This window comes from Cryptomeria japonica, chromosome 9, assembly GCF_030272615.1.
Source record: "Cryptomeria japonica chromosome 9, Sugi_1.0, whole genome shotgun sequence".
NCBI classification, from domain to species: Eukaryota; Viridiplantae; Streptophyta; class Pinopsida; order Cupressales; family Cupressaceae; genus Cryptomeria; species Cryptomeria japonica.
In genome coordinates, this window is record NC_081413.1 from 629783007 (window position 1) to 629810579 (window position 27573).

At 35.1% G+C, this 27573-nt stretch overlaps 1 protein-coding gene across 1 annotated transcript in view; it reads left to right on the top strand.

The window, feature by feature from the left end:
• Window positions 1–27559, top strand: part of LOC131063709 (probable serine/threonine-protein kinase At1g54610) — a gene marked incomplete at its 3' end in the record, with an annotated part of 53429 nt that extends 25870 nt beyond the window's left edge. Inside the window, 3 exon segments of the mRNA XM_059211063.1 lie at window positions 12955–13182; window positions 26980–27080; window positions 27436–27559. Coding sequence (XP_059067046.1) covers window positions 12955–13182; window positions 26980–27080; window positions 27436–27559 — 453 coding nt within the window.
• Window positions 27560–27573: the final 14 nt, after the last annotated feature.

Below are 27573 nucleotides of genomic sequence, written 5' to 3' on the forward strand. Positions count from 1 at the left end.
TATCTGCTAATCTTATTAGAAGCTGGGAGAACTTGTTGTGTCCTACCTAGGGTCACCCTTTTGTGTTGTTCCAGCCATGTAGATTATATATTTTACGCTGTCAAATAATTTATCCCTTCAGATTTAGCATCCATCCCCAAGCTACCTCCTCACATTAATGATATTGTTGGCATTAATTACCAAGGGTGGTGGGGAGAGATGACAATTCTTTTGGGATCTGTCCCCCCATCAAGCTGGTTTTTTAAAACAATGTTACACAGTATCCCTTAATCATAAGGTCTTTGAAACCGCTTTTGCAGATAAATGATGAAATATGTAGGTTTTAGGGGTTAGGAGTGTGGGATTTGAAATATAGGGTGAAGGGACCAAGGAAAGGGAGTGAGTATATATGTATGTATGTTCAGTGTTCTATGGGGACACATCCCCCCAGAAGTCCCTCAACCGGCACCCGCTTCCCCAAGTCCCCCCGTCAAGAAACTCTGTGGAACTATGTTATGTATGTGCATGTGCATATATATGTATATGTATATGCATATTAACAAATTAATATAGTATTAATTAAGAGTGTATTATGTTTTTCATCATCATCATCATCATATATGTGTATCTATGTATATGTATGTTAACAAAGTATATAATAATAATTAATTGTATATTATGATTTTCATCATACATACATACATACATGTATATATATATATATATATATTAACAAAGTAATTCAATATTAATTAAGAGTGTAATGGAATGATTCGAAAACTTTACAATTTTAGATTTTCAGAAAATAAATCCTAAATTTAAAGCTAAAATTGGATATGTTTGTGGGCATATTAAAGAACTTGTAATTGAGTAATGGCCAGTAAGAAACCAATATCTGTTAGAGACAATAATATGTAGTATTAAATGATTACATAAAAATTTGTAGGACCTAGTTGAAGGAAGTCTTTCTTGTGAGATGTCGATCAAACAAGCTGGTAAGTTCTATGTAGATGGACTACATCAGCAACAAATGGAGTGTTTCTACTGGTTTTGTACTATCCTTTGATGTTATGTACCAGGGATATGAAATTATAATGTATTTAGGTGGATGGAGATGTCGACATGTGGCACATATCCATTAAGTTATATTGGGTCATGTGGGTGATTTGTGTAATTAATTATATTAGGTGATGAGTAGGCCTTCATTTGGATTACCCCTCCATTACATTATTAGGATGCCTATATAAAAGTGCTGATTATCATTGTAAGGATATGTGATGAGTATAATTCTTATAATATTGAGTTTAGGATCTCTTGGAGATAAAGTGTGGAGTGGCTTCTTCCACGAGGAGTATTTTACGGTGTTACCTATGTTATCTTGAGTTTTCGGGACGAGGATGACAGGGGATGGTGGGACGAGTTTCTGGGACGACAATTGTTTTTGCCAATTTTGGGTACAACGGGGGATGGCAAAGGGGACAACTATATAAAATATAGGGAAAATTTTAAATATATAGGGAAATTTTAAATGTTCATATGAAAAATAGATAAAGCATGTGTATATACATTATATTCATACGAAAACATGGATAAAGCATGTATATGTACATTATAGAACCTTAACATACCACATTTGTGTTCAGAATTCATTGTCAATACTCAATATGCATTCATAATGCATAATTCAGAATTCATTGTCAATATGCCAGCACTTGTTTGCAAGTAGTTCATTGGTTCTTTTTGGTTGGAAGATATTTTGATAGTATTCCATTACTATTATGACCTACAACCGTTTCTTTATACACTACCAAGTTTTGGGTGTTTGTGAAACTCATTACCAAGCCATTATTCATATTTCTGAGTGCTTTTGGCTATGATTCAGACCTGTTTACCTTTCATATTAGTGAAAATTACCTAATCAAAATTACATCCCAAAAATTTATTAAATGTGTGATCTGTAATTATAATACAACATGCCTTCGAAAATGTGGGCAACCAATAGATTCAAATATGTAATAACTTATTTATTGAAACAAAGGCAACCATCAATTTTTCACTCTCAAAATACAGTTAATCCTCCATCTTGGAAATGTACTATTGCTGAGGTGTGGGGACCACAAAAAGATATAAAAAAATATCTTTTTTTAAGCATTTTAGCCTTTTTTTAATTTCTAAATGTGCTAGGAAAAGGAGGACGGCTAGGGGATGTCATGGGCGTCCCCAATCATCCAGGGGACGGGGGAATGTCCCCTTTGAGAATCATTGTCGTCCCCAAGTTTCTAGGACGTTTCCCACAAATTTTGCAATTTTGGGGACGATGGGGGACGTCCCCAAGTCCCCAAAACGTATTGGGTACGGGGACTGGGATTTTAGCTCGAGGACACATCCCTGAGTAACATAGGGTGTTACCCTACCTCAAGGGTTTAATCTATTTTTGCATATATTGGATATTACTTATTAGGGCATCTTGGCCCACAAACATACCTTGTGTTGTATGTATATGTGATTTATCTTCTATATTCTCTTGTTGCCATTATTATATGTATTGATCTTAGCAAGTGGTATTAGAGTTACGACTTGGGCAAAGGTGAGGATAAAACTCTAATTTTCAAGATTTGTCTACAACTTCCAAATGGCCTCAAATTTTTTTGCAATTTTTTACTTGAAGTTGGAGGACCATATAAGGAAGTTTCTATCCAAATAGCAGTTTTTGATCATCAATATTGAATGAGTTATTGCAATTTTATATTTTTTCATAAATTTGCTCTCTAGGCCATATATTGTGGAATTATTATTTTTAATTTCTAGAAAGCTTGCCCAAATTGATCATGGATTTATTGTTTATTTTTATTCATGAGGCCAGAAACATTACTAAATGATTCAATCAAAGTTGGGTATGTGGTAGAAATTTAGAAACCCTAGTTTCAATGGAGGTTCCTATGTTTGATAGAAAACGTGATGGTAGAGAACGACGGTTCCAATTCAAAAGGTCTTATGGTAGACATGCAGTCTGGAAATCAATTTTTTTCAAAAAGTAAAACATGCTTGATATTCTCTCTTTTCTGGGTTTAATCAAATATTTGGTTTGTTGTTAAAGTTTGACTTTGGATCAAGATTTGTGATAAATTTAAGGAGGAACAACTTTTTAAAATTTGAGAAATTCTGGCTAATGTTTTCAGTTTTGAATGCTCAATTTTTTTAATTTGGTCATGATATAAGAATAATTTTCCAATTTCCTTAAAATTTGTGCTTTTATACAAAATGCTCTCTTTTCTTAAAGAAAAAAAGTGTTGCTTTGAAGATGTTGAGATGAATCTTCATTTTTTATCAGTGTTCCACGGGGACGCGTCCCCCCCCCCCCCCCACTTTTTGGCTGCGTCTTGGAGACAGGGACGTCTCCGAGACGAGGACGTGATGTCCTCCGCTGTCCCGCCACTGCCACCCAAGTGCCGCCGGAGACGGGAAGACGTCTCCGCGTCTCCCGTCACCCCCACGTATATGCAATGTTTTAAAATTAATTTTTTTTAAAAATTAAAAAAATTGACTTTTTTGGGGGTTAAGGGGTAACCCTAATTGGACGTGGGCCAATAGAAAAATAACACTCGACGCCTTAATAAAATAATAATAGTATTTTTGGCCTCGCGGGGCTGCCCCTTGACCCTGCAAGTGGCGATGCCCCTTGACCCCAACTTGGGGGTGTTGCCCCCAAACCCCCGTCGAAAAATATAGGGGGAAACCGCGCCGATAGAAATAGGGAAAATTTAACCTCCGAGTTTGATTAGGCTCCATATAACAACATAATTAGCATTGAAGAAATCTTGGTATTTAAATTTAGTATTTCAAATTTCCTGTAGTTTCATTTGAAATGTAATTCTTATACTATTACATTGTCATACATTTTTCAAAACTAGTTTTTAAAGTACTATATGTATTGTATAACTATATCAGCACCGTCCCCTAGCCACCGTCCCCAAACTTAGGCCCTTGGTCCCCCCGTCCCGGAAACCCGTCCCCGCGTTCCCCCGTCCCCAACGCCGGTGGAACACTGTTTTTAATGGCTTTAAGGCAAAAAAGCAATGATTATTAACCTGCAAATTGTATTGCTTTCAACACAAGGTTTAAACTTGTATGGTCCATTTCTCTCAAGAACTTTATACTGGTAAGACATGGTAGTATCTATTTGAAGAGGGATATTTTGGCCCCAGGGACACTTTAACATGCTTAGCAATTGTCACCATAATTGATGTTAATATGTAATCTCATTAATGTTAATATTTTGGCCCCAGGGACACTTTAACATGCTTAGCAATGGTCACCATAATTGATGTTAATATGTAATTTCATTAATGATAGGCAACTAAGATTCATAGAATCTGCTTGTTACTTTTTGTTTGTGGAGAGAAATATTGAGTACAATTAGCTTGAAGTGTGAGGATTGGTTTTCTGTAAACAAAATAGTTAAAAGTCCAATAGTTGATTTTTGCATAATTTAGAGCTCAAATCACTTGGGCAAAAAGTTTTGACAAAAAAATTCTTTTGATCTCGATATCAAATATAATGTAAAAGATTCATTGTTTGGAAATAATAAACAATCTTTAACTGATATTAAGGTTAAAATGTAGAAATTATAGTTCCAGGACTCGCTAGGGCTCGCCGAGTGACCCTAGCCGAGTCTCAGGGACTCGCTCTCGGCAAAAATAACTAGAAATTGGTTTTTTGCCAAGTTCTGCTGAGTTTTTGCAGAGTCCCGTCAATTTTTTGCCGAGTCCCGAGTCGGGTCAGCCTTGTCGAGTCCGTGCCGAGTCCGAGTCTCGTTTCTTTGTAGAATGCATGCTATTCTCCAGTCATTAGTGACAATGTTGTAAGAGGCATTTTGCATATTAAGTTTTTTAGAAGTTTGTTCAATAAAAAAAAAGGTTTCTTAAGACGAAAATATGTGGTCTTTGAAGATTCTATCACTAAAAGGCACATCTATCTTCTTGTTATATTACTATTGTTAGCATTGTTTTTGGCTTGGAAATGCATGAAACTGCTGCAATAGCTTCAAGAATAGATACTTTTATCGTGGCCTATCAAAGAGCATTACACTCAGTCTTAATAACTAAACCATTACGAAAAAAATCGCTAATATGTTTGTAAGGTGCTTCCCAACAATTTGCGGAGTTTAGTTCCAGTTCTTTAGGTGATAGGTATGGAATGTGTTGTTTACAGGCTTGATGCATTCATTCTGATTGGATGTTCTTAAGGATCACTTATTTGATGGAATTGCATAACTTTAGTTTAAGATGTTAGGGGCTTGGTGTTACTGTTTCTTTTTAATATTCTATTAATATTTGGAAAATTATTTTCTGCCTTGAATCTGTATGAGGAATGTTCTCTTTATCTTTCACAAGAAGATAATGAATGTGAAGTCAAAAAGTTGGGCAATTATGCACCATTGCAGCATGATCAACAAAAGCAAATTGACTCGAAAATGACACAGTTGAATCTTGATAGCAATATCATAATCTGATCGTTGTGGAAAATATCTCCTACTTATCGACTAGTATTTTGTTGTTATTTATCTCAAAATGTAATTAAAAAATAATTGAATAATTTACTTACGAATATACAACGTATATAAAGAAAATTACAAGACGGTGTTCTAAAAAGAACAAACCATTCAACTGAAGCTTCAACACAAAGCTAAAAAGCTAACTATACCCTCTAATAAAAGAAGCAATATTTACACTAAACAAACTAAAAAAATCAACTAAGTTGACAACTAAGATGATCATTAAGAATAGGTATAATATTAATTTAATACCCCTCCTTAATGGTCATTATACTCAATACCCTACAAAAGACATTATAGGTCTTTTGATCACAAATGCACAAATACAAAGAACACTTTGCTGCTACAGAGACCCTCCCAGGATCTGCAAAGTGTTAATGACCAAGAGTATAGAAAGCCATCCAACCTGATGTAATCCTCACACGTGAATCATAGAACTGTCACGCGAATTATTGAGCTTGAAACCACGATTTTGAGGAAAAATCGACAAACCCTCCAAAGAGCAACAACTACGATTTTGACAAAAACTGCAAAAACTTTTGCAAAAGAGCACTGAGCACTGTTTGCTCCAGCAACTCCAAAACAGACTACAAGATACCATGGTTGCAGATGTTTGCCCCAACAACTCTAGTGCGACCCACAATAGACTACAAGAAAACACAATTGTGGAAAAAACCATCAAACCCCGAAAAGAACCCTCCAAAAGAGAATTCATGATTTTCAGGAGAAAAATTGAAAAAACCATAAATCTAAGGCTTACAAATAATTGTTTTTGTGAAAAAACCTAGAAAAACTCTAGAATAACAAAATCCCACACGAACATCGCGAATTACAGATGATAATTTTTAAGGAAAAATTATAAACCTTACGAACAATTTTTGAGGAAAAAATTGTGAAAACCCAAATCCCACACAAACTTTGTGAATTTCAGATGATTTTTGAGGACAAAATAAAAAAAACCAACGGACAATTTTTTAGGAAAAAATCGTGAAAACCTAATTGATGACAAAATTTGCTTATCAAAAAGCATAGAAGGTTGACTCCTCTTTAGATTGCTAGTCTGCAACATGAGCTTGCTCCTTCTCTTGAGACCCTCCCTCGTTAGATTGCACGGATGCCAACAATTTCTTGCAATCTTTCTTCATATGGCCAAATTGGTGACAATAGTTACATTGTACACTTTTCTTATTCGAAGACTATTGAGATTGACCTTGTCCCTTTTGCTGGAAGGAGTGATCTTTACCCTTGTTCTTATTCGAAGCTTCAACTGTGAAGGCCTGTTCAGTGGACGAACTAGCATTGTTTCCAAATTGTTGTTTCCATCTATCCTGTTTTAGAAGCTTGCTGTAGAGATCTAGAAACTTTAAATCAACACTAGTAGAGGAGATATTGAGCATATCAATGAAATGCTCGTAGGATCTGAGCAGGCTTTTTTGCGTGATCGCTACTATATCTTCTTCCTCCATGGTTCGGCCTATAGCCTCCAACTGGTCACAGATGTCCTTGATCTTCGTAAGATGTGGTGCTTGGATAGATGTCTTCTCATCCGTCATGATAGAAAACAACATATTCTTTAGAAAGAAAGCTTGGCTCTTGTCGGATGTCTGATGAAGACCCTTCAAGAGATCCCAGATCTCTTTAGCTGTTTTACTTGAAGGCACCTAAGGGAGTTGATCATCTGTGACTGATAACTTGATAAGCATGATGAGAGGCCTTGCCCAAAACAATCTGATCATGGCAACGATACTAAAAATGGTCAGCATGCGCTATTTCCAGTTGTTATAGTTGTGGCCATTGAACTTTTGACTGTGCTCCAACATGATGATGGTCAAAGATGCCATCACGAAAACCGAGGTTGAACGTGGTCAACCTTGTGAAGGCACAAAAACTGAGACAAAGGAATCTGATTAGAAATGAGAACAAAAATAACAGGCACAAATATCAAGATGTTGAAAAACCTTGGCACAAATTTCATGGCACAAATCCCAATGCAAATTTCAAAATTTGCTGAAGACCTTGAAAGTTTTCTGTAAACCCTAGGTCAGTAAAATAATTAGCAAAAAACATATGTATGGGCACAGATCCCGAGGTTCATAAATGCTGGCATGAAACCCAAGGCGAGAAATCTGAAAAACCCAGAAGAGATTTCTGAAAACCCAGAAAAGTCACAGAAAACAAAACTCGTATTTTTCTGAAAAAAATCAGAACCCTAGGTTCTGATCTGGAAGGCACAAAAAGAAATATCGTGCCCTAGCCGATAAACAATAGCCACCGCGAAGGTCTGGAAAAACACCAGTACAGTCGAAAATCGTGAAAAACGCAGGTCGCGGCAGTGCAAAAAAACCTAGACGGTTCTCACCAAACATGATCTCAGATCTCTAGTGCCGCTGCGTCGCGTGAAAAACCCAGCAAAAACACAGCCACCAAAAATGGAGATCACAGGTCTAAATCCGGACGTAGGAAAAAAAACGTGACCGGTAAATAGCCGAAAACCTTGAAAATCGCAACGCATGCTGATGCGCGGGTAGCAGAAAGAAAACACGAGCCAGAAAGAGACGCACCCTCACGCGAAATCCGCAGGTCTGGAAACATAGATCAGAAAATCTGTGCGGGTTTGAAGGCCAAAAAAAACCCGCAGAAAAAGAACAGCGACCCTGAAAAAACAAAAATCCTAGCTCGCTTTTTTTCAAACGAGTATCCCATGGAAAGAAATTTTTTTTTAAAAAATTTCAATAAGAAATAATTTTAGAATTATAAATTTTCCAAAAATTTTAAATCATGCTTTGATACCTTGAAAAATAATTGAATAATTTATTTATGAATATACATTGTATATAAAGAGAATTACAAGATGGTGTTCTAGAAAGAACAAACCGTTCAACTGAAGCTTGAACACGAAGCTAAAAAGCTAAACTGTTCAACTGAAGCTTGAACATGGAGCTAAAAAGCTAAACCGTTCAACTGAAGCTTGAACACGAAGCTAAAAAGCTAAAATGCTTAAAAAAAGCTAAAAAACTAAAAACTAAAAAGCTAACTATGCCTTCTAATAAACGAAGCAGTAGTTACATTAAACGAACTAAAAAAGCCAACTAAGTCGACAACGAAGATGACCATTATAGAATAGATATAATATTATTTTAATAGTAATGAGTGCTCTCTTTTTGGAGTTGTATGATTTCCCATAGTTATATTACTTATCTGTTTTTTTTGAAATGACATATTTACAATTATAACACTTAAAATGTTTGCTGAGGATAGAAACCTGGGGTTCTGCTGATCTGTATTCCCTCAAGTTTTTTAGTTCTTGCTGGAAATCAACAGATTATTTATTATTATGCCCTCCTCTTTGAATTGCACTTCAAATCAACAGATAGAATGCAGACGCTGCTAATATTAGTGTTCTTTAAGTTTTTGGCTAAGTTTGGCCAGTTCAGGTTTGGGAAAAAATGGTTGATTTTGAAAGCCCTATCTGACCCTTGGACCACAAAGTTAGAACTCCCAGCCATTCTAGGCTATATTTGTATTTACATGTTTTAAAATACACAAGTATCAAGCAAAAAAATAATAACATAACCCGAGGCTACCATTACTCGTTGAGAAATTGAAAACAAGATTAAAAAACAATAATAATATTTGGAAAAAAAAAGCTCTGGTGGAGTTGGAACGAAATTTAATTTATTTAAAGAAAACAAACTTAACTTGAGTGGAGATTCTTGTTGTTGCAAGCTTCTTGATATCCTCGGTACTTCTCTAACAATCTTTGAGTAGCAATAGCAAGGACACAATATTTGAACACAAATAAAACTTGTAGGTTATAGGCTTTTGTGGCCCTAAGCAATGAGTAGAAAACAATGTTTTGGGTGTAGTTAGCATATTTTTGTCTTAGTTATGTTTTACTTAATCAATTATCTCCGATATGTATGCTATAATCTTTGACAGCTTGTGGAAATCAAGAGAAGAATAGTTTCTTGGTAGTTGCCGAAGGTTGTGGTTACTTGGCGACCATCGGGGGGTTTACATAGATCTCCTGTAGTTAGGGAAGGGGCCACATGTTGCAGTTGCTCCTTGAACTATAGTTTTGTTTAAGAGCATACATGAAATGAATAAAAGCAATTATTGATATTATTTTGCAACTTTTGGTATATTTCATTTATGTGTTAAATCTGTTTACTCTGCAATAGACAGTTGTTTATTGATTGAGTAGTAGACATGTAGCACTATTGCCCTTAAGAAGTCAGGTAGAATAAAAAGATGGCCATATAAATTGGACGGTTGATTGAGGAACTAGTGGAATCTAATCACCAAAATGAAGATGACTGTGTCAATAAATATATGATATATCTGTAAAGCAACATGTATGTAAGAAAGTTGAAAGAAGACAAGTTTTGCAGGTGACAATCTAGAATAAGTTAGAAGTGAAGAAGTAGATTATCATTATTTATCTTCTTAACTGTCTTCGCATACTTCATGCATATTACAAGATTTGCACTGTGAACGAGATCACAAGGCACATAGACAACAAGTAAATTGGTGTTATGACTATGAGGATAGAAGATGATGTGAAGAACAAGAACAAAGCATGGATTAACATTGTACTTCCCATAAGTAATGTTCTTATACCCTAACAAAAATGGGAAGACACCACAAAGCAGTCAAGGAGTGTAGTGAGAGGTCAGTCAATCTCTAAGGCTTGCAAAACAGAGGGAGCATGAGAAGTAATCGAGGAAACCCTAGTACAAATCCAAAGCCAAAGTCCATCCTAAAGTAGAAGTTCAAGTAGGAGCATGAGTGGGAGTTTTAGTCGGGAAAAGTAATATCAAAACATTTTCACCACAAATAATTACATGAAGAGTGGGAGTAAATATCAAGACACTTTCTTTTAATAAATGAAGTGTGGGCCAATCTTTTAGACCAAGTTTAAAAAGTCAATGCAATCTCCTTTGGACAAGGGAAGTTGGGAGTTTGAAGACACCTTTATAGATGCAAAAAAGAGAAGTGTATGAGAGCCACCTTCAAGGCATTGAAGAGTTGTCAATCGAAGGAGAAGAAACTGGGTGAAAACCCCCGGGACAAAAGGTGTATTAAAGGGAATCTAGATAACCTAAAGGTGAAACTGATGTGGAACATATTGAAGTTACTGAAGAGTAGAGGATTATGACGTGGCTGAGAGTGGAGCATTGGAATGTTTGAATCTGAACTCTTTGATGAGCAAGTTCTGGGCACTAGGTTTGCCCAACCTGTCCAAATACATGGGAGAGATGAAAGAAGGCTTTTTGAAGAAGAGTTCAAGCAGCTTTGAGATGACAATGAAATTGTAGCCAAAATCTGTAAACAAAACAAGGTAAACATGAAAATGATGAAAATAACAAAGTACAACAACCATAATGTAGATGACAAATTTTATCCTAGTAACACCAGTATGGGAAAACCAGTTGGAAGTAGCAGTTGCTCAACTTCCTCTCTTTCTTTTAGCCAAAAACATTACAAAGAGCTCTGACAAAGCATGCTATAACAATCACCTTACTGCTATTCTTATTCAAAGTAGTCTTTGCACCACAATTCTAAATTGTACAACCAAATGAAGTTTCTAACTTCTTTTTCTCATGCTCATACTCCTACACTCATTCATTCTTTACAATTGGGCTTTTGGCTTTTACTTGCAGAACATTGGGAGTGCCCATACATGTAATGTGAGGCTTTCTAATGTCATAGAATTGAACAGACATTGGTTTCTATTGTTTCTCTGCTTCCAGTTTTGAATTGGGGCATAATTACCACAGTTTGCCAGTGTGAACTTCCTCCCTGAAACTAATGCACAGAACATCCTGCTTTACTGGATAGTTTTGTCACCATACCAAACACATCATTTTAGTAGGCTTTTAGTTCTATTAAATATTAATGGTGTTGGAAAGACATGAGAAGGTTTTCTCCACCTCCTCCTTAAGGTTCCATCTAGCTGGCCCTGGCATCTTATCTCCGATGTTCAATTGCTAATACTCTTGTAGCTCTCTTTTTTATCTCAAACTTTCTTCCATAGCACCATTCTTACTTTCCTTTTCACAACACCCTGTTGAATATGGCAGTTTTGTCACTGCATATAACACTTATCTATTCTAGCTCTGTTTTTGATGAAATTTTAGTTGTTTGATAGAGAGATGGTTATCCTGGTTCTTATCAATAATCTTATATGAAACCACAATTATTTGCTACTTATTCTACTTGAGTCATTTTTTTTCTTGACAATCACTTTGTTTAGAGATTTTTTTCTGCTTTCTTATGCCTCCTTTTACTGTGTATTTGCATTGAAGATTATATTGACCCACTTGAGGATGTGTTTCAGTTGTCTGAAATGTTTCTCTTCCCCTTAATTTATAAGGAGATAAAGCTGAAATCCAGTGTCCTTTAGTTATCATATGTCTGATTTCTGGGAAATGTTATCTTTTCTGCACATGTTTCTCTCCTTGCTTTCAATTCCAAAATATTTCAATGATTAGAAGTTTATGGCTGATAGTGTGTAAGGATTTGTTTGAAGCTCCTGCTATTCTGCATAGCACGGTTCCTTATGTCTAATCTAAGTTAACATCTCTTGCTAGCTATTGCATTTCATCTATTTTCTTGTAGTTTCTCTTTTCTTATGGGTGTTAGGTTATCTGTCAAGAACCTAGCATCCTAATTGGAGTTTGGTTGCTTTATAATTCTTTGGAATGCTTGTATGCTTGACTGCAATTATTGTATTGAAAAATTCCATATTTGAAGCCTCTAAGGTTTGAAGTTTGAACTAATGTAGATTAAAATTTATATTTTGTATATTTAACACCCGTACAGGTTACACATAATCCTAGAAGCAGTGTTTTGAAACACACTGAAAACTTGCAGAAATTTCTAGTACTATTGTGTGCAGAGGGCACATAGTTACCCATTTACTTGTGGGTGAGTTTTGACAAGTTGCATGCCAGAACTCAGTAAGTGCTTGCTGAGCCCACACTGAAAATGCGGCTGATTCTGAGTTTTTCCAAGTTAACATGTTTAGGTATTTATTTAATTTGCCGAGTTTTTGCTGAATCCAAGTCAAAATTAGGGCTACCGAGTTTTGCAAAGTTGCAAGATCTCAAATTATGCTCACGACCATCTTCTTTTCTAAACCAGGAAGCTAGAAATATTTAAGACCGGCACATTCTAGTTTTTGTGCTCTTCTTCAAGTACAATGTGCCTGTTATACATTTCCTCAACGAAATTTTTGTTGCATCTTTCATTTCTTAGGTAGAAGTTACATCAAGTTTCTTAGCTGGCGCTGACATCATGCTGAGATAGAGATGGGAAAAATAATCTATATTACTATTTCAAATGAATTTGACACGGTGCTTACTACAAGCATTCGAGTTTCATTTTGAAACTTTATTTACTGTCTTTTTTGGTATCAGGTGGAGCAGTTGCATAAGATTTTTAAGCTTTGTGGGTCACCGTCAGAGGAATATTGGAAAAAGTCAAAATTGCCGCATGCAACCATTTTCAAGCCACAACAACCGTATAAACGTTGTATAGCTGAGAATTTTAAAGATTTCCCACCGTCATCGTTACCACTTATTGAGACCCTCCTTGCCATTGATCCAGCTGAGCGTGCCACAGCTTCTGCAGCATTGAAGAGTGAAGTAAGTTGTCAGATGCATCTTGGTTTAAGGATAAAGCTTGTTGCTTCTCCTGCCTTATAATTTGTTAGACATAATTTTGTAGTATAATTCTTATTTATTTGCAGTATCTTTGGAATGTGTAGCTGTTCATTAATATGCCTAATCCTTTCTTTCCATAAGTTTAGTCAGGCTTTAAATTTTTGTTTGGCAATAATAACGTTTTCTAATGCACTGCCAACTTTGTACTCTCTTTCTCACTGTGATCTTAGCCATTTTTTCAGACACTGTGTAGTGAGGTTTAGGCACTTCCATGGCAGAATCAACTGTAAGGTACTTTTTAGACAGAAACATAACCATAAACAAATTTTAGCCTTTAGGTAGTAAATGTTTTAGTGCATCAAGCATAAGATCTGTGATTCTCCATTCTGGCTGACCCTATCCTGCTGTATAAATATTTTTAACTTTTAACTAGGTAGTATTAGTAGCAAATTGTTTAATTCACAATCCTTCATTTATTTATTATATTCATTGCCATGCTTTATGAATTCCTCGAACTTTTTTAATTGATTATCAAGCTCGCAACTGTCTTTTCTTTTTCTCCTACAGCTTCAAGTTTTGAGAGGGGTGTTTTATCCTCGTGGCATTTATTCTATTTCCAACGTAAAATAAGTACTGCCTTCTTTAAACATCGTTATCTGCCAAAGAATTTTTTTTAAAGATAAAATTGTATGGGAAAGTTCTTAAAAAGTCACAATATCAAAGTCTGAAAATCTGTATATTAGCCTGAGGGGTGTTATGGTGCAGATCTTAACTTCCAAGTTTGAGCAAAGCCACAGATAAATCCATGAGAATGTAACAAACCTCTAAATCTGCCATCTTTGAATGTGGCACCATCTTCTAGGGTGTGTTTATAGCTGTAAAGTTCTATTCTCATTAACAACGTACATGTTTTGTGAATGTCTCGGAAATGTTGCTGATTAAAGTACTGTCAGCTTAGGAAATGTATTCTACTTTTTAGTTATCAACAACTGTTGTTCTTACAAATAAGAAATTGAATGTCAAGGTAAGGACATTGATATGAGAGGTCCTCTCTATACCAAGCATAAGCATTGCACTATACATTGCCTCATGCAATAGAGCTATTCTTGTCTATATTTTTCAAGTAAGATGTTCATGGTATTTGATTACAATTTTATAAGTAATATTTTTGTTAGTTTAACCTTTTGAAGTAAACATTTTTGGTGCTGTTGTTGGGGACTCAAATGTGGCCCTATGGCTGGTCATTTGGAAATCAACCTTTCTTCTCAGTGTTGCCTGCCATTTCAACACCTGCCCCTTGATACTAAATCTATTTTGTGTCAAAAAGGATTCCAACTTCTTTTAAAGGGGAGACAAATCTAGACCCTAGTGTTTTGTTCTCACCAATCAAGTACAGGTTTTGTAGCCAACTTGGTTATGTTGTTGACTAATGTATTTTTGGCTTAGGTAGCATATTTCACTTTTCAGTCTTGAATGGGTGGGTTGACAGCTGTGTTTTAACTTACAACCATCAATCTTACAAATAAGAGTTGAATATCAGGGTAAGTGTGCCGATTTGGCACATCATCCCTATACCAAGCATAGTCATTGTACTATATATTATTGTTCCTATATTTTCTTCTACTTTTTTCATGGTATGTTATTGCAATTCTGCAAGTAGTTTTTTGGTGAATTTTTTTACTAATAAAATTTGTGGGTTTTTTGATTTTTTCCCACAAAAAATCATGGAAGGGTTTTGCTTGATTTTTCCACAAAAATCAGTGAGTTTTATTTCTGTTTACTACTTGTGATGATTGTGAGTAAAGTTTTTGAATAGACTGGGGGGTTTTGTACGATTTTTTCCTCAAAACTCATGGATGTGTTTTATGAATTTTCTCCACAAAAAATCATGGAGGGTTTTGCACGATTTCTCTTAAAAAATCACGGTTTCTCTATTGTTTTTTGCATGATTTTTTCACACAAAAATCATGTGTTCTTTCTCTGCTGGAGGGTTTTCTGATTTTTTCCACAAAAAATCATGAAGGGTGTTGTTTTCTAGGTTTTTAAATTTTTCCCAAAAAACCATGATGGGTTTTTTGTGCGAGTTTTGAGAAGCTCATATCAGTGTCTCTGGGTAAAGGGAGGGATAGTATTGTTACCCAACATCATGTTGGAAGGATTGTGGTAAACTTGTCATATCTAGAAGCTCTGCAAAACTAGGGAGGGTCTCAGTAGTAGGCTCATGTCGTAGAACGTTCTAAGGAGAAGGGGGCAGCCTTCTATGCATTCATGACCAAATGACCTACTGCTCATGTTAAGTCTTCTGTAGGGTAGTTAGTAGGATGACCATTAAGGGGCATTCATGGCTAAATGACCTACTGGTTATGTTAAGTCTTTTGTAGGGTAGTTAGTAGGCTGACCATTAAGGGAGGGTATTAAAATAATATTGTAATATTGCTATAATGGTCATTTTAGCCATTTAGTTAGTATTTAGAAACTTCCTTTTATGTCTTTGTCTTAGTTTTAGGAAGTTTCTTTTCTGTCTTTCGTGTTTCTATTTTCAATCGTTTCTGTTATGGAAAGATCCTCTTGTATTCTCTATATAAGGAGCTATTGTCTGCTTTGTAATTAATATATAACGAATTACCATTTCATCTTTCCATAATGGAAACGATCGAGAATAGAAACATGAAAGATAGAAAGGAAACTTTCTAAAACTAACTAAAGATGAAAGACATAAAATGAAGTTTCTAAATACTAACTAAATGCTTAAGATGACTATTATAGCAATATTATAATATTATTTTAATACCCTCCCTTAATGGTCATCCTATTAGCTACCCTACAAGACTTAATATGATATGCATTTTATTTGGCTATGAATGTATAGAAGGCTGCCCCCTTCTCCTCATAACGCTTTGCAACATGAGCCTATTGTTGAAACCCTCCTTGGTTGGATTTCGGATCAGCGAACCACTTTCTGCTAAACTTCTTCATATGACCAAGAAACAGAAACCATCCCTCCAACATGATGTTGGGTAACAAAGCCCTTTCTCCCGTTATCCAGAGATAAGAAAACAAAGATCAACTTCTCAAAAAACTTCATAGATTTGAAAACCACGATTTTGTAAAAAAATCATCGAAAAACTGATGTAAGACTATATGATTTTGTGAAAAAATCAACAAAAAACTTCATTTTGTGGAAGAAAGAACGGTAAAACCCCATGATCACGATTTTTAGGAAAAAAATCATGCAAAACCCTCGATTTTTATGGGAAAAAAACAGAAAAGCCATCCACGATTTTTGAGGAGAAAATCATACCATCACAAGTAGTAAATAGAAAAAAACTCCTTGATTTTTTGTGGAAATTTTTCAGAAAACCCACAAATTTTTTTACTAAAAAAATTCGCCAAAAAGGAACCTAAGCTTTGATACTATGAAATGAATATTTGTTATATATTAATTACAAAAGCGACGAAGGCTCCTTATATAGAGAATACAAGAGGATCTTTCCATAACAAAAACAATTGAGAATAGAAACATGAAAGACAAAAAGGAAACTTCCTAAAACTAACTAAAGATGAAAGACATAAAAGGAAGTTTCTAAATACTAACTAAATGACTAAGATGACCATTATAGCAATATTGCAATATTATTTAAATAATTGTACTATATCTTATTGTTTCTATATTTTCCTCTACTTTTTTCATGGTATGTTATTGCAATTCTGCAAGTAGTTTTTTGGCAACGTGGCAATTTTGAAGTAAATACTATTGGTCTTCAAGCCCACATTGGTAGTGACCATTTTAGAAATTCAAAGCTATTAGTAGGAGCAAATATAAGGAGCTATGCGAAAAATAATTGAATGATCTTGAATAATCTGATTAATTAATTACGAACACACAACCATATATAAAGGAATTACAAGACAGTGTTCTAAAAGAATGAACCATTAATCTAAATCTTTAACATGAAGCTAAAATGCTAAATAAAGTTAAAAAGCTAAACACTAAAAACAAACTATGCATTCTTATAAAAGAAGCAATAACTACACTAAAAAGACTAAACAAACAAAAAAGCTAAATAAGTCGACAACTAAGATGACGAATTAAAAAGCTAAATGACTAACTAAATGACCATTACTAGAACTAAAAAGGTAACTGACTAAAAGAATTAATTATTCTAACACCCTCCCTTAATGGTCATTGTATCAACTAAATACTGGACAAAAGACATTGCAGGTCTTTTGATTACAAACGCAAGAACACTCTATTGCTGCAGAGGCCCTCTCAGGATTTGCAAAGTGGTAATGACCAAAAATAGCTGATTCCGTTTGACTGTTGTAACCCTCACACGCAAATTGCTGAGCCTGAAACCTTGATTTTGAGGAAAAATCGGCAAACCCTCCAAAGAGCAACAAACACGATTTTAGCTAAAACCACAAAAACTTTTGCAGAAGAGTATTGAGCACTGTTTGCTCCAGCAACTCCAAAACAAACCGCAAGATACCACGGTTTCAGATGTTCACCCCAACAACTCCAGGTGCGACCCAAAACTGATTGCAACAAAGCACGATTTTTGTGGAAAAAACCATCAAACTGGATCTCACAAATCATCGTTTTTTTCAGAAAAAAGGGTAAATACCCAAAGATAGGAACACCCATCATAAATCTAGATAACCAAAATCTCACGTGAACTTCACGAATTACAGATGATTTTAAAGGATAAAATCGAAAAAAACCAACAAACAATTTTTTAGTAAAACATCGTAAAAACCTACGGACAATTTTTCAGGAAGAAATCGGGAAAACCCTCAAACAATTTTTCAGGTAAAAATCGTGAAAACCTACCAAACAAGAAATTTTCTTATCACAAAGCATAGAAGGCCGACTCCTCTTTAGAATGCTTTGCAACATGAGATTGCTCCTGATCTTGAGACCCTCCCAGTTTAGGTTGCACAGATGCCAACAATTTCCTGCAATCTTTCTTCTATGGCCAAACTGGTGAAAATAGTTACATTGTACACTTTTCTTCTTCGAAGACTGTTGAGATTGACCTTGTCCCTTCGTGCTGGAAGGATTGAGCTTTACCCTTGTTCTTATCCAAAGCTTCACCTGTGAAGGCCTATTCAGTGGATGAACTAGCGTTGCTTCCATCGATCCTTGTTGTAGAAGTTTGTTGCAAAGATCAAGAAACTTCAGATCAACACTAGTAGAAGAGATATTGAGCGTATTAATGAAATGCTCGTAGGATCTGGGAAGGCTCTTCAGTGTGATCACTACCATATCCTCTTCATCCATGGTGTAGCCAATAGCTTGCAACTAGTAATAGATGTTCTTGATCTTCGTAAGATGTGACTAGATAGATGTCTTTTCATCCATCATGATAGAAAACAACATATTCTTCAGAAAGAAAGCTTGGCTCTTGTCAGATGTCTCATGAAGACCCTTTAAGAGATCCTAGATCTCTTTAGTTGTTTTAAAATTACCAGAAGGCACTTGAGTGAGTTGATCATCTATGATTGATAACTTGATAAGTATGACAGCCTCACAAGTGCGCTCATCAAATTTATCTTGGTCTATACCTATTGCTGTAGGACGAGAGGCCTTGCCCAAAACAATCTGATCAAGGCAACGACGATATTCAAATATTGTCATCATGTGCTGTTTCCAGGTGTTGTAGTTGTGGTCGTTGAACTTTTGATTGTGTTCCAAGTCCAACATGATTTTGGTCAAAGATGCCATCACGAAAATCGATGTTGAATGTGGTCAATCTTGTGAAGGCACAAAAAACAGGACAGAAGAATCTGATTAAAAAATCAGAATAGAAACAACCTGCACAAATTTCGAGATGCTGAAAATCTTGGTACGAAATTCGAGACACAAATTCCAATGGGCAAATTGCTGAAAACTCAGAAATTTGCTTGCAAATCCTAGGATAAAGAAATATAATCAGCAAAAAAAATTGATACAGCTCCCAAGGCCAAAATCTTGGCACGAAACCCAAGGTGCAAAATTCTGGAAAACCCAGAACAGTTTGCAGAACAAGAACTCTGATTTTTCTGATAAAAAACTGCACAAACCCTAGTGTTCTGAAAAAAACCATAAAATATTAGCTGCAAGAAAAAAATCTGAAGTCTGTGAAGGCACAAACAAATTGTGCCCTAGCTGTGAAAATTGCAGAAAAACAAAAAAAAGCCGAGCCGGAAATCGTGTCATTTGTGAAAATCAGAAAAACTTCTTGCCACCGTCGGAAAAAAAAACCACTAAAAATGGTGGAATATGTCGAACAGCCGTCGGTCAAGACAAAAAAAACAGAATGCGCGGGGAAAAAAGCGAACCGCCGTCGGAGAAACACAGGTGAAAATTGATGCAGACCCCGATGTGATTTGCGAGAACTCAGCCATGATTTTGTAAAAAAATTGATCAAAAAAGATATGCGAAATTTCCGGGCAGAGAAAAACCCTAGCCGTCGCTTTTTACACGCAAAAAATTTCGCGCCGGAAAGCAAACCGTTGCCCAAAGAATAAAAAATGCGAAGTAGACCTGTAAACAAACTCAGACCACAAAAATCCGCCCACGAATGCTAAAAATTGCCCAGAAATAACGTGCTATTCTTTTTCAAAAAAAAAAAAAGAAGATTTTAAAAGATCCCTTTAAAAACTTTTGAAATTTTTCACTAAAAAGAATTCTTTCAAAAAAAATTTAGAATGACTAAAATTTCATAAATATTATTAAATTTCCATGCTCTAATACCATGAAATATAATTGAATGATCTTGAATAATCGGATTAATTAATTATGAATATACAACCGTATATAAAAGAATTACAAGATGGTGTTCTAAAAAGAACGAACCGTTAATCTAAAGCTTCAACATGAAGCTAAAACGCTTAAAACACTAAATAAAGCTAAAAAACTAAACACTAAAAAGCAAACTATGCGTTCTTATAAAAGAAGCAATAGTTGCACTTAAAACACTAAACGAACTAAAAAGCTAAATAAGTTAACAACCAAGATGACGAACTAAAACGCTGAATGACTAACTAAATGACCATTAATAGAACAACTAAAAAGGTAACCGATTAAAAGAATTAATTATTCTAATACTATGGGGATTTCTTTTTAATCCATGCATACCCATATGTTGAATTCTCTCTCAGTGCTTCCTAGTGCTCTCAATCACTGGGATGTTTGGTGACTTTCGTGTTGGCTTCTATTTTTTAACAGAGTATTTGGGCCGAACATTTTGCTTTCCTTTGGAAATTCTGGATTTGGTTATTGTTATTTGAGATCGGTTGTCTGAAAACAGTTAATTAGAATTTGAGGCAAGGAGATGCATTTGTTTCTGTAGTCACAGGATGGTTAAACGACTCCTTTAGACATTCAATATTTGGTGTTCTCCATTTCCTTATTCCTGTAATATCAGAGCATGGAAAGACTTTGTGAGTTTGAGCTGTTCCCTCTGTTCAATTTTAATATGTTATGTTTTGTTGTTGTCATGCTTATTTGAAGTAGTTTGAGGACTTCGAGCCATTCCTGTGTTCAGATGTAAAGAAAAAATGGTTCACTTAATAAGTTCAGGTGTGCATAAGTATGCAAGGTGCCATAAGTAACGAGTGAAATTTTGCACTGTGTTTTATCGTTTCTAACATACTATATTGTATTGCATTGCGTAACTCACCAGAGAATGTTATTATTGGACATTGATGCCACATATTAAATAAGGCAGTAAACTATAGTTACATAGCTTGGCTTCTTACAAAATTGTTAAGTTTATGTCACTGTTTGTTGTGTACTTATACACATGCTCAATATTTTAGGGCTCTATCTCTTTGTTTGATTGCTATGAAATGAAGATTCTTGCTGAAAAGTTGGTGTTTGCTCCATGACATGTTAGGCAAATACATATATTTACTGCTCGATTTTCCTTTGATGTATTTTTCATAAAAAAAATTCAGATGTTTTTATGCAGTGAAGCATTCATTTATGCAGTAGAGTGATCAATTCTTGGACATCATTTTCTGTATGCACTTCAAAGAAAGAACTTTTGAGTGTGTTTGTGTTCCTTATGAAGTATATAAAATACCTTAAGATGCCTTGTTTTCATATTCTTATTAAATAAAGTGTACAGTATGTTGAATGGAGTGCTGTACTTACATGGCTTGGATTTGTAGAAAAATGTCCAATGTTATTTTTGCTTAATGTGAGTTACATTTTTAGTGTTTGTAAGTTTAGGTTTCTTTCCTCCATGATGTCTGCTATAAAAATGAAGATGCTAGCCAAAGAAAAGTTGGTTATCCCGGATATGAAATTCAAATTCCATTACACAAATTCCCAAGCTGACTCTTATAAGTTCTTTGATGTACTTTTCTTACATCTTTTGATTTCTTTTCTCTTAGATGTCTGCTCTATTTTCCTTTGATGTATTTTTCACTACAAATTTTCAGATGTTTTTATGCAGTAGAGTGATCAATTCTTGGACATCATTGTCTGTATGCACTTCAAAGTCAGAACTTTTGGAGTGACTGTTCGTTTATGAGTTATGTAAAATACCTTAAGATACATAGTTTTCATATTCTTATTACATAAAGGGTACTGTATGTTCAGTGGAGTGTAGTACTCACGTGCATGGCTTCATAGAAAAATGTCTGCTGTTATTTGCTTATTTGTGGGTTACATTTTAATGTTTGTAAGTTGTGGTTGCTTTTCTCTTTGATTTCTGCTATAAAAATGAAGATGCTAGCCAAAGAGAAGTTGATTACCCTTGACATGAAATTCAGATTCCATCAGGCAAATACTTGTGCTGACTTTTTGTTGTGACATATTCACACATCGCCCCATTGTAAATGGGGACCCCTACTTTTTTGCTTTTGGGGGTTTGTTTTTCTAGGTCTTTTAGGGTTTTGTCTGTTAGCCTTTGCATTCTGAGTGTTGCTAGAGGGATCACTAAGATAGCAAGCTCTGCTTGAGCCAAGGGGAGTCAACAGGTGCTCCGGGTTGGGGTTTCTTTGAAAATCTCCCTTAGGCCTAGTTTTGCTCTTGTTGCTAATAGTGTCTTGTTTGAGTTTCAGGAGGTCAATGAAGCTTGGTGAGTGAATATCATCTTCGAAGGTCTGAGTTAGGTCAAATTGGTGAGTGATTAAGTCTGAAATATCATCCTAATCTTCAAATGTCCTGAAATTTGGCTAAGTCTGGAATGTCATCCTGATCTTGAAATTTGAGTGTCTGGAAAATTGAAGAATCCTCCAAAAACTAGATTTTGTATTATAACTCCTGGAGGTTTGAAACCACTCTCAAACATCCTGACAGTATATATGGAATATAACTTAAAGTATATCTTTCTTCTTTCTTATACTTAAATGTTATATTCCATATATGAATCCTGACAGAGAGACCAAAATGTCAAATTTCGCTCCTGACCCTTCCAAAGGGTCCAGAGCGAATTCCTCTATAGGACATTCTACTTTGATCCAAACTTAGAACTAACTCATTCCCAGGCATTATTGAGGGCAAAATAATTATTTGGAGTGAAGAAATATGAAAATGAAGTCAGGATTTGAGCATAAGGAGGAATTTCGCTCTTGACCCTTCCAAAGGGTCCAGAGCAAAATTCATACAAGACCCTTTTTTCTTCACAAAACCTTGAAGTGAATGCTAACTTGGATTGGAGGATGATCAGGAGAAGCCTAATGAGTTATATCCAAGCCAAAGAAGGGAGGAAAAAAGGTGAAAAGGAGCCTAGAAGGAAAATTTCGCACCTGACCCTTCCAAAGGGTCCAAAGCGAAATTCATTTTTTTTCCATTTTGCTCTTTAACTTGACCAAGTTTGGAGCTTCTAAGGAATGATTTGAAGGACTTGGATGCATATTTGCCTTGAAGAGAAGGTTTGAAGCAATAAAATGATGAAAATCAACCTGGAAGGAGAATTTCGTACCCATGCTTCCTATTGGTCCTCACTCTTGGAATGTAATTTTCTCATTGGCTAGAGGAAGTTTGTTGTAACAAACCCTAATTAGGGTTTCTATCTTGTAATCCTAGGCATTGATTCTTAAGACAATCAAAGTTGTCTGTTTGTAAAGGGTTCTCTATATAAAGCCTTGGCTCCTCATTTGTAAAGGTTAATAGTTAATAGTTAACCGAGAATAGCGAATAGTCAGAGAGTAGGAAATAGTTAGAGTAGAGTAGAAAGTGAAGGCAAAGATTGTTGCCAAGATATTGTTGCAAAAGACTTGTAAACTTCATTGAAGAAATGGTGAATTCTATGGGTCAATTCAACAATTTGCATGGTCTCTATACTTCTCAAATTTGATTTCATGTTATTAGGTGAATGGAAGAAATTTGTATGATCAACAGTGAAATTCATATATCCATACTACTAGTGGTTTGTTGATTGCAGACTTGCCTTGTGTAGTCAACTGGAATCATTCAACTTAAGCTTAACTTCAATTATTGCTTCTTCATTGATATACATGAACCTGACGGTGTCCATGCTTGTAGCAGTGATCTAAACATCATAAAGCCTTCCTCAGAAGATCGCACTAATCTTGTGGAGATGATCCTAGGATGTCAAAGCAAGACTTAGTTAGAATTTCATCAAAGGTCATTCATTGCTCTTACGTTCTTAGTGTTAGAAATAGATCCTGTTCCAACCCTTATCCTTTTTCCTTTTTTTAAAATCAAGGGCCGGTGAAATTCCACGTTCCAGTAATATCCAAAGCAAATCAGACGCTCAGGTCATCAAGTGTAAGTCCCCTTGCGATTCCAACAAAATCACATCATACCGCGAGAAGCTTATCCACATGTAGATACCCTACATATCAGAACCTTGGAGTTACTCCGATTGATCCTTCCGCGAGATCTTCAGCAGTCGGGAAACTTTGTTCAAGAGAGGATAAGGTACCTTTAGGTATTTTATTCTGTGTTTGGTCGTGTACAAAAGACACATCAACACTTTTATAAGCTCTTTGGTGTATCTTTTTTCGCATCTTTTGATTGCTTTTTTCCATAGATGTCTTCTATAAAAATGAAAATGCTAGATGAAAAATGTTGGTTATGCTTGACATAAAATTCAGATTCCATTAGGCAAATAGCCATGCTGACTGTTATATTGTACTTTATGTAGTTATCTTTAGATCTTTTCTCTAGTTTTTATGGTGTAAAATTTTTATCTCATCATTAGACTGATCAATTGTTGGATTTCGTAGGGCCAATGCACTTAAAAGATTTTGGTGGTGTAAACCTTAGTTTCCCTTTTGAATTATACAATTACCTTCAGATGCATTTTTCTTGAATTTTATCTCGATAGGCAATTTTGACTAGGTTTTCTCCTTTTTCCATAACAAGTACTCACTGGTTCATCACAATGGCTATCTTGGCCTCTTTCATAGAAGGCATGTAGCTTCTTGTTTAAAGTGCATTGAAGAAAAGTATGTCATTTATTCATAGTCTAGATGAAAACAATGACATTGAGAACCTGGAGATTGCTTTTGTGGTATGCTTGTTATGATAATGTTCAGTATGTTAGTGGGAATGTACCTGTTGTGCTCAATGAAGCAATAGTCTGCAAAAAATCGTGATTATACCCGATTAATCTTGAATCCTGGAGCTAGCTGATTTATTCCCCGAAAAAATCCCTATTCATGAAAAAATCGTTGACCAAGCGTTTACACTTTACCCAATTTTCAAAGATTTTTTGCATTTAAATCACGTTAAAATAATGTTAAAAACCCCAAATATCATTGTAAAAACTTGCAAAACCCTAGAAAAACGCGTGAAATTATTGAATTGTTTAGAAATAGGGTTGGTCTGAAACAAAATTTCAGAGTCAATGTGGAATCAACGTTGAAAAAGTTTGTTATTTTGTCCATTTTCAGGGGGTTCATCATTCCCCACACTTCACTTGTTCAAATCCACGAGCTCAACGACCCAACAAAGGTAGAAAGCCCACGAGCTCAATGGCCCAGTAGGGGTTTGAACCTTGGTGGCTACCTCACCAATGGAGTTTTTCTACCACAACACTAAATGTTCAAAGACATTTAACATATGTAGATATAGATATATGATTTTTAATTTATAATTGATATAGTTATTTTTTGCTCAAACAAAGACATACAATTCATTATGTTAGCAATATATCTAAAGTGCTCCACGAAATAAATCTGAATGACAACAAACAAGCTTATATAGTTGTAATAAAAGAGCCTCCAACACACAATCATTAAAATTTGTCTCTACCTAAAATAGTAGTTGCAAGCTAGGTATTGCCAAAACCAGTGGCTTGCTAATCTTTTACTTCAGCTAAACAAATGCCTTTTGTTGAATTCTACCCCATATAAAAGACTTACCAATTGCCAGCAGGGAATATAAAGCATTGCAACTATGGAATATGATTTGATAAGCTTTCTCAAATATTTAACTACCCCTAGAAAACTCCTTGCCTCAATCACAATGAAAGTCTTGGATCACTTCAAAATGGCTTCCACTTTTACTAAATTCCTAATGATTGTTGGATCTCTGTCTAATAAATTTTGATCTCAGCTACTTCATAGACTTAGCTAATCTTTGATCTCAGACTTAGACAACTATTTGGTGTATTTTGTGACTGCCCTTTTAAAAAGTTAAATGAATATTTGCCTATGTAATCAGCAATATTAATATAAACAACAAAAATCTATTTTCTACAATTCATGGGTTAAACTCCTTGTCTCAATCACAACGAAAGTCTTGGATCACTTCAAAATGGCTTCCACTTTTACTAAATTCCTAACAATTGTTGGATCTCTGTCTGATAAATTTTGATCTCAGCTACTTCATAGACTTAGCTAATACCCCTAGAAAACTCCTTGCCTCAATCACAATGAAAGTCTTGGATCACTTCAAAATGGCTTCCACTTTTACTAAATTCCTAACAATAGTTGTATCTCAGTCTGATAAATTTTGATCTTAGCTACTTCATAGACTTAGCTAATCTTTGATCTCACAGACTTAGACAACTATTTGGTGTATTTGGTGACTGCCCTTTTAAAACCTATGTAATCAGCAATATGAATATAAGCAACAAAATCTATTTTCTACAATTCATGGGTTACTCTATTTTATTTACTCTCTATATCTCTATGCTATGGAAATGCCCTTAAGAAAAAAAAAAAGTCGTTTGTGTCTTTTTTTTTTAACAAATTTTTACTTTTTCTTAAAATCCAATTTCTTACCCATTTTTTCAAAAAATCTTTGTACTTTTGGTTTGCCAATTTTTTCCCCAAATGATTTTTGTTACTATGATATAAAGCACTGCAATTGTGGAATATGATTTGATAAGCTTTCTAAAATATTGAATTAACCCTACAAAACTCCTTGCCTCAATCACAATGAAATTCTTGGATCACTTCAAAATGGCTTTCACTTTAACTTATGATCTCAGTTACTTTATAGACTTAGTTATTATTTGATATGACATAGACAACTATTTGGTGTATTTGGTGACTGCCCTTTTAAAAAGTTAACTGATTATTTGTCTATGTAATCAGTAATATAAATATAAACAACAAAAAATTATTTTCTACAATTCATGGGTTAAACTCTATTTTATTTGCTCTTTATATCTCTATGCTATGGAAATGCTCTGAAGTTATTTAAAAAAATAGTTTTTCTCTTTTTCTACAATTTTTTATGTTTTTTTTTTAATCTGATCTTTTCCCAATTTTTGGCCGATTTTTTTCCGATTTTTTCCCTAAACGATTTTTGCTACTGTGCTTAAGAACTTTCCGAGGACTAATGATTTTTCTTCTTGTATTGAACAGTTCTTTACTACCGAGCCTTATGCTTGTGATCCGGCAAGCTTGCCTCAGTATCCTCCAAGCAAGGAAATGGATGCAAAAATGCGTGATGAAGAAGCTAGAAGGTATGTTGGGCTATTTTGGTTGAGTGATTATATCTTATGATGGATAACAATTATGAAAGATATACAATCAACTTGCACTCTGAGATTCATGGATTTAATTGTGTAATATGCTTCAGCACTTAAAGGTGTACTACGTCTGAATCAGTGAGGGTTACCTGATATGGATTTCTTTGTTGCTCTGTACTCGTAGAACTTATTTAGGGACATTTTTCTTAGTGGTTTCTTTTTCCTGTTTGTTTATTTGCTTTATCACAAATGTGTATTAAATTGGCCTTATAAAATATTATATATCTCAACTGTAAGAAGAATTGGGGATTTCCAAGTGTATGATGTATACCATGCTTGTGCTGTGAAGGCAAAGGGCAGCTGGTGGAAAAGTTCACGCAAGTGATAGAACAAAGAAGACACGCATCCGTGACCGGGTAGGCAGGGCAGTTCCTGCTCCTGATGCAAATGCAGAAATGCATACAAATTTACAAGTATGTATCATTTG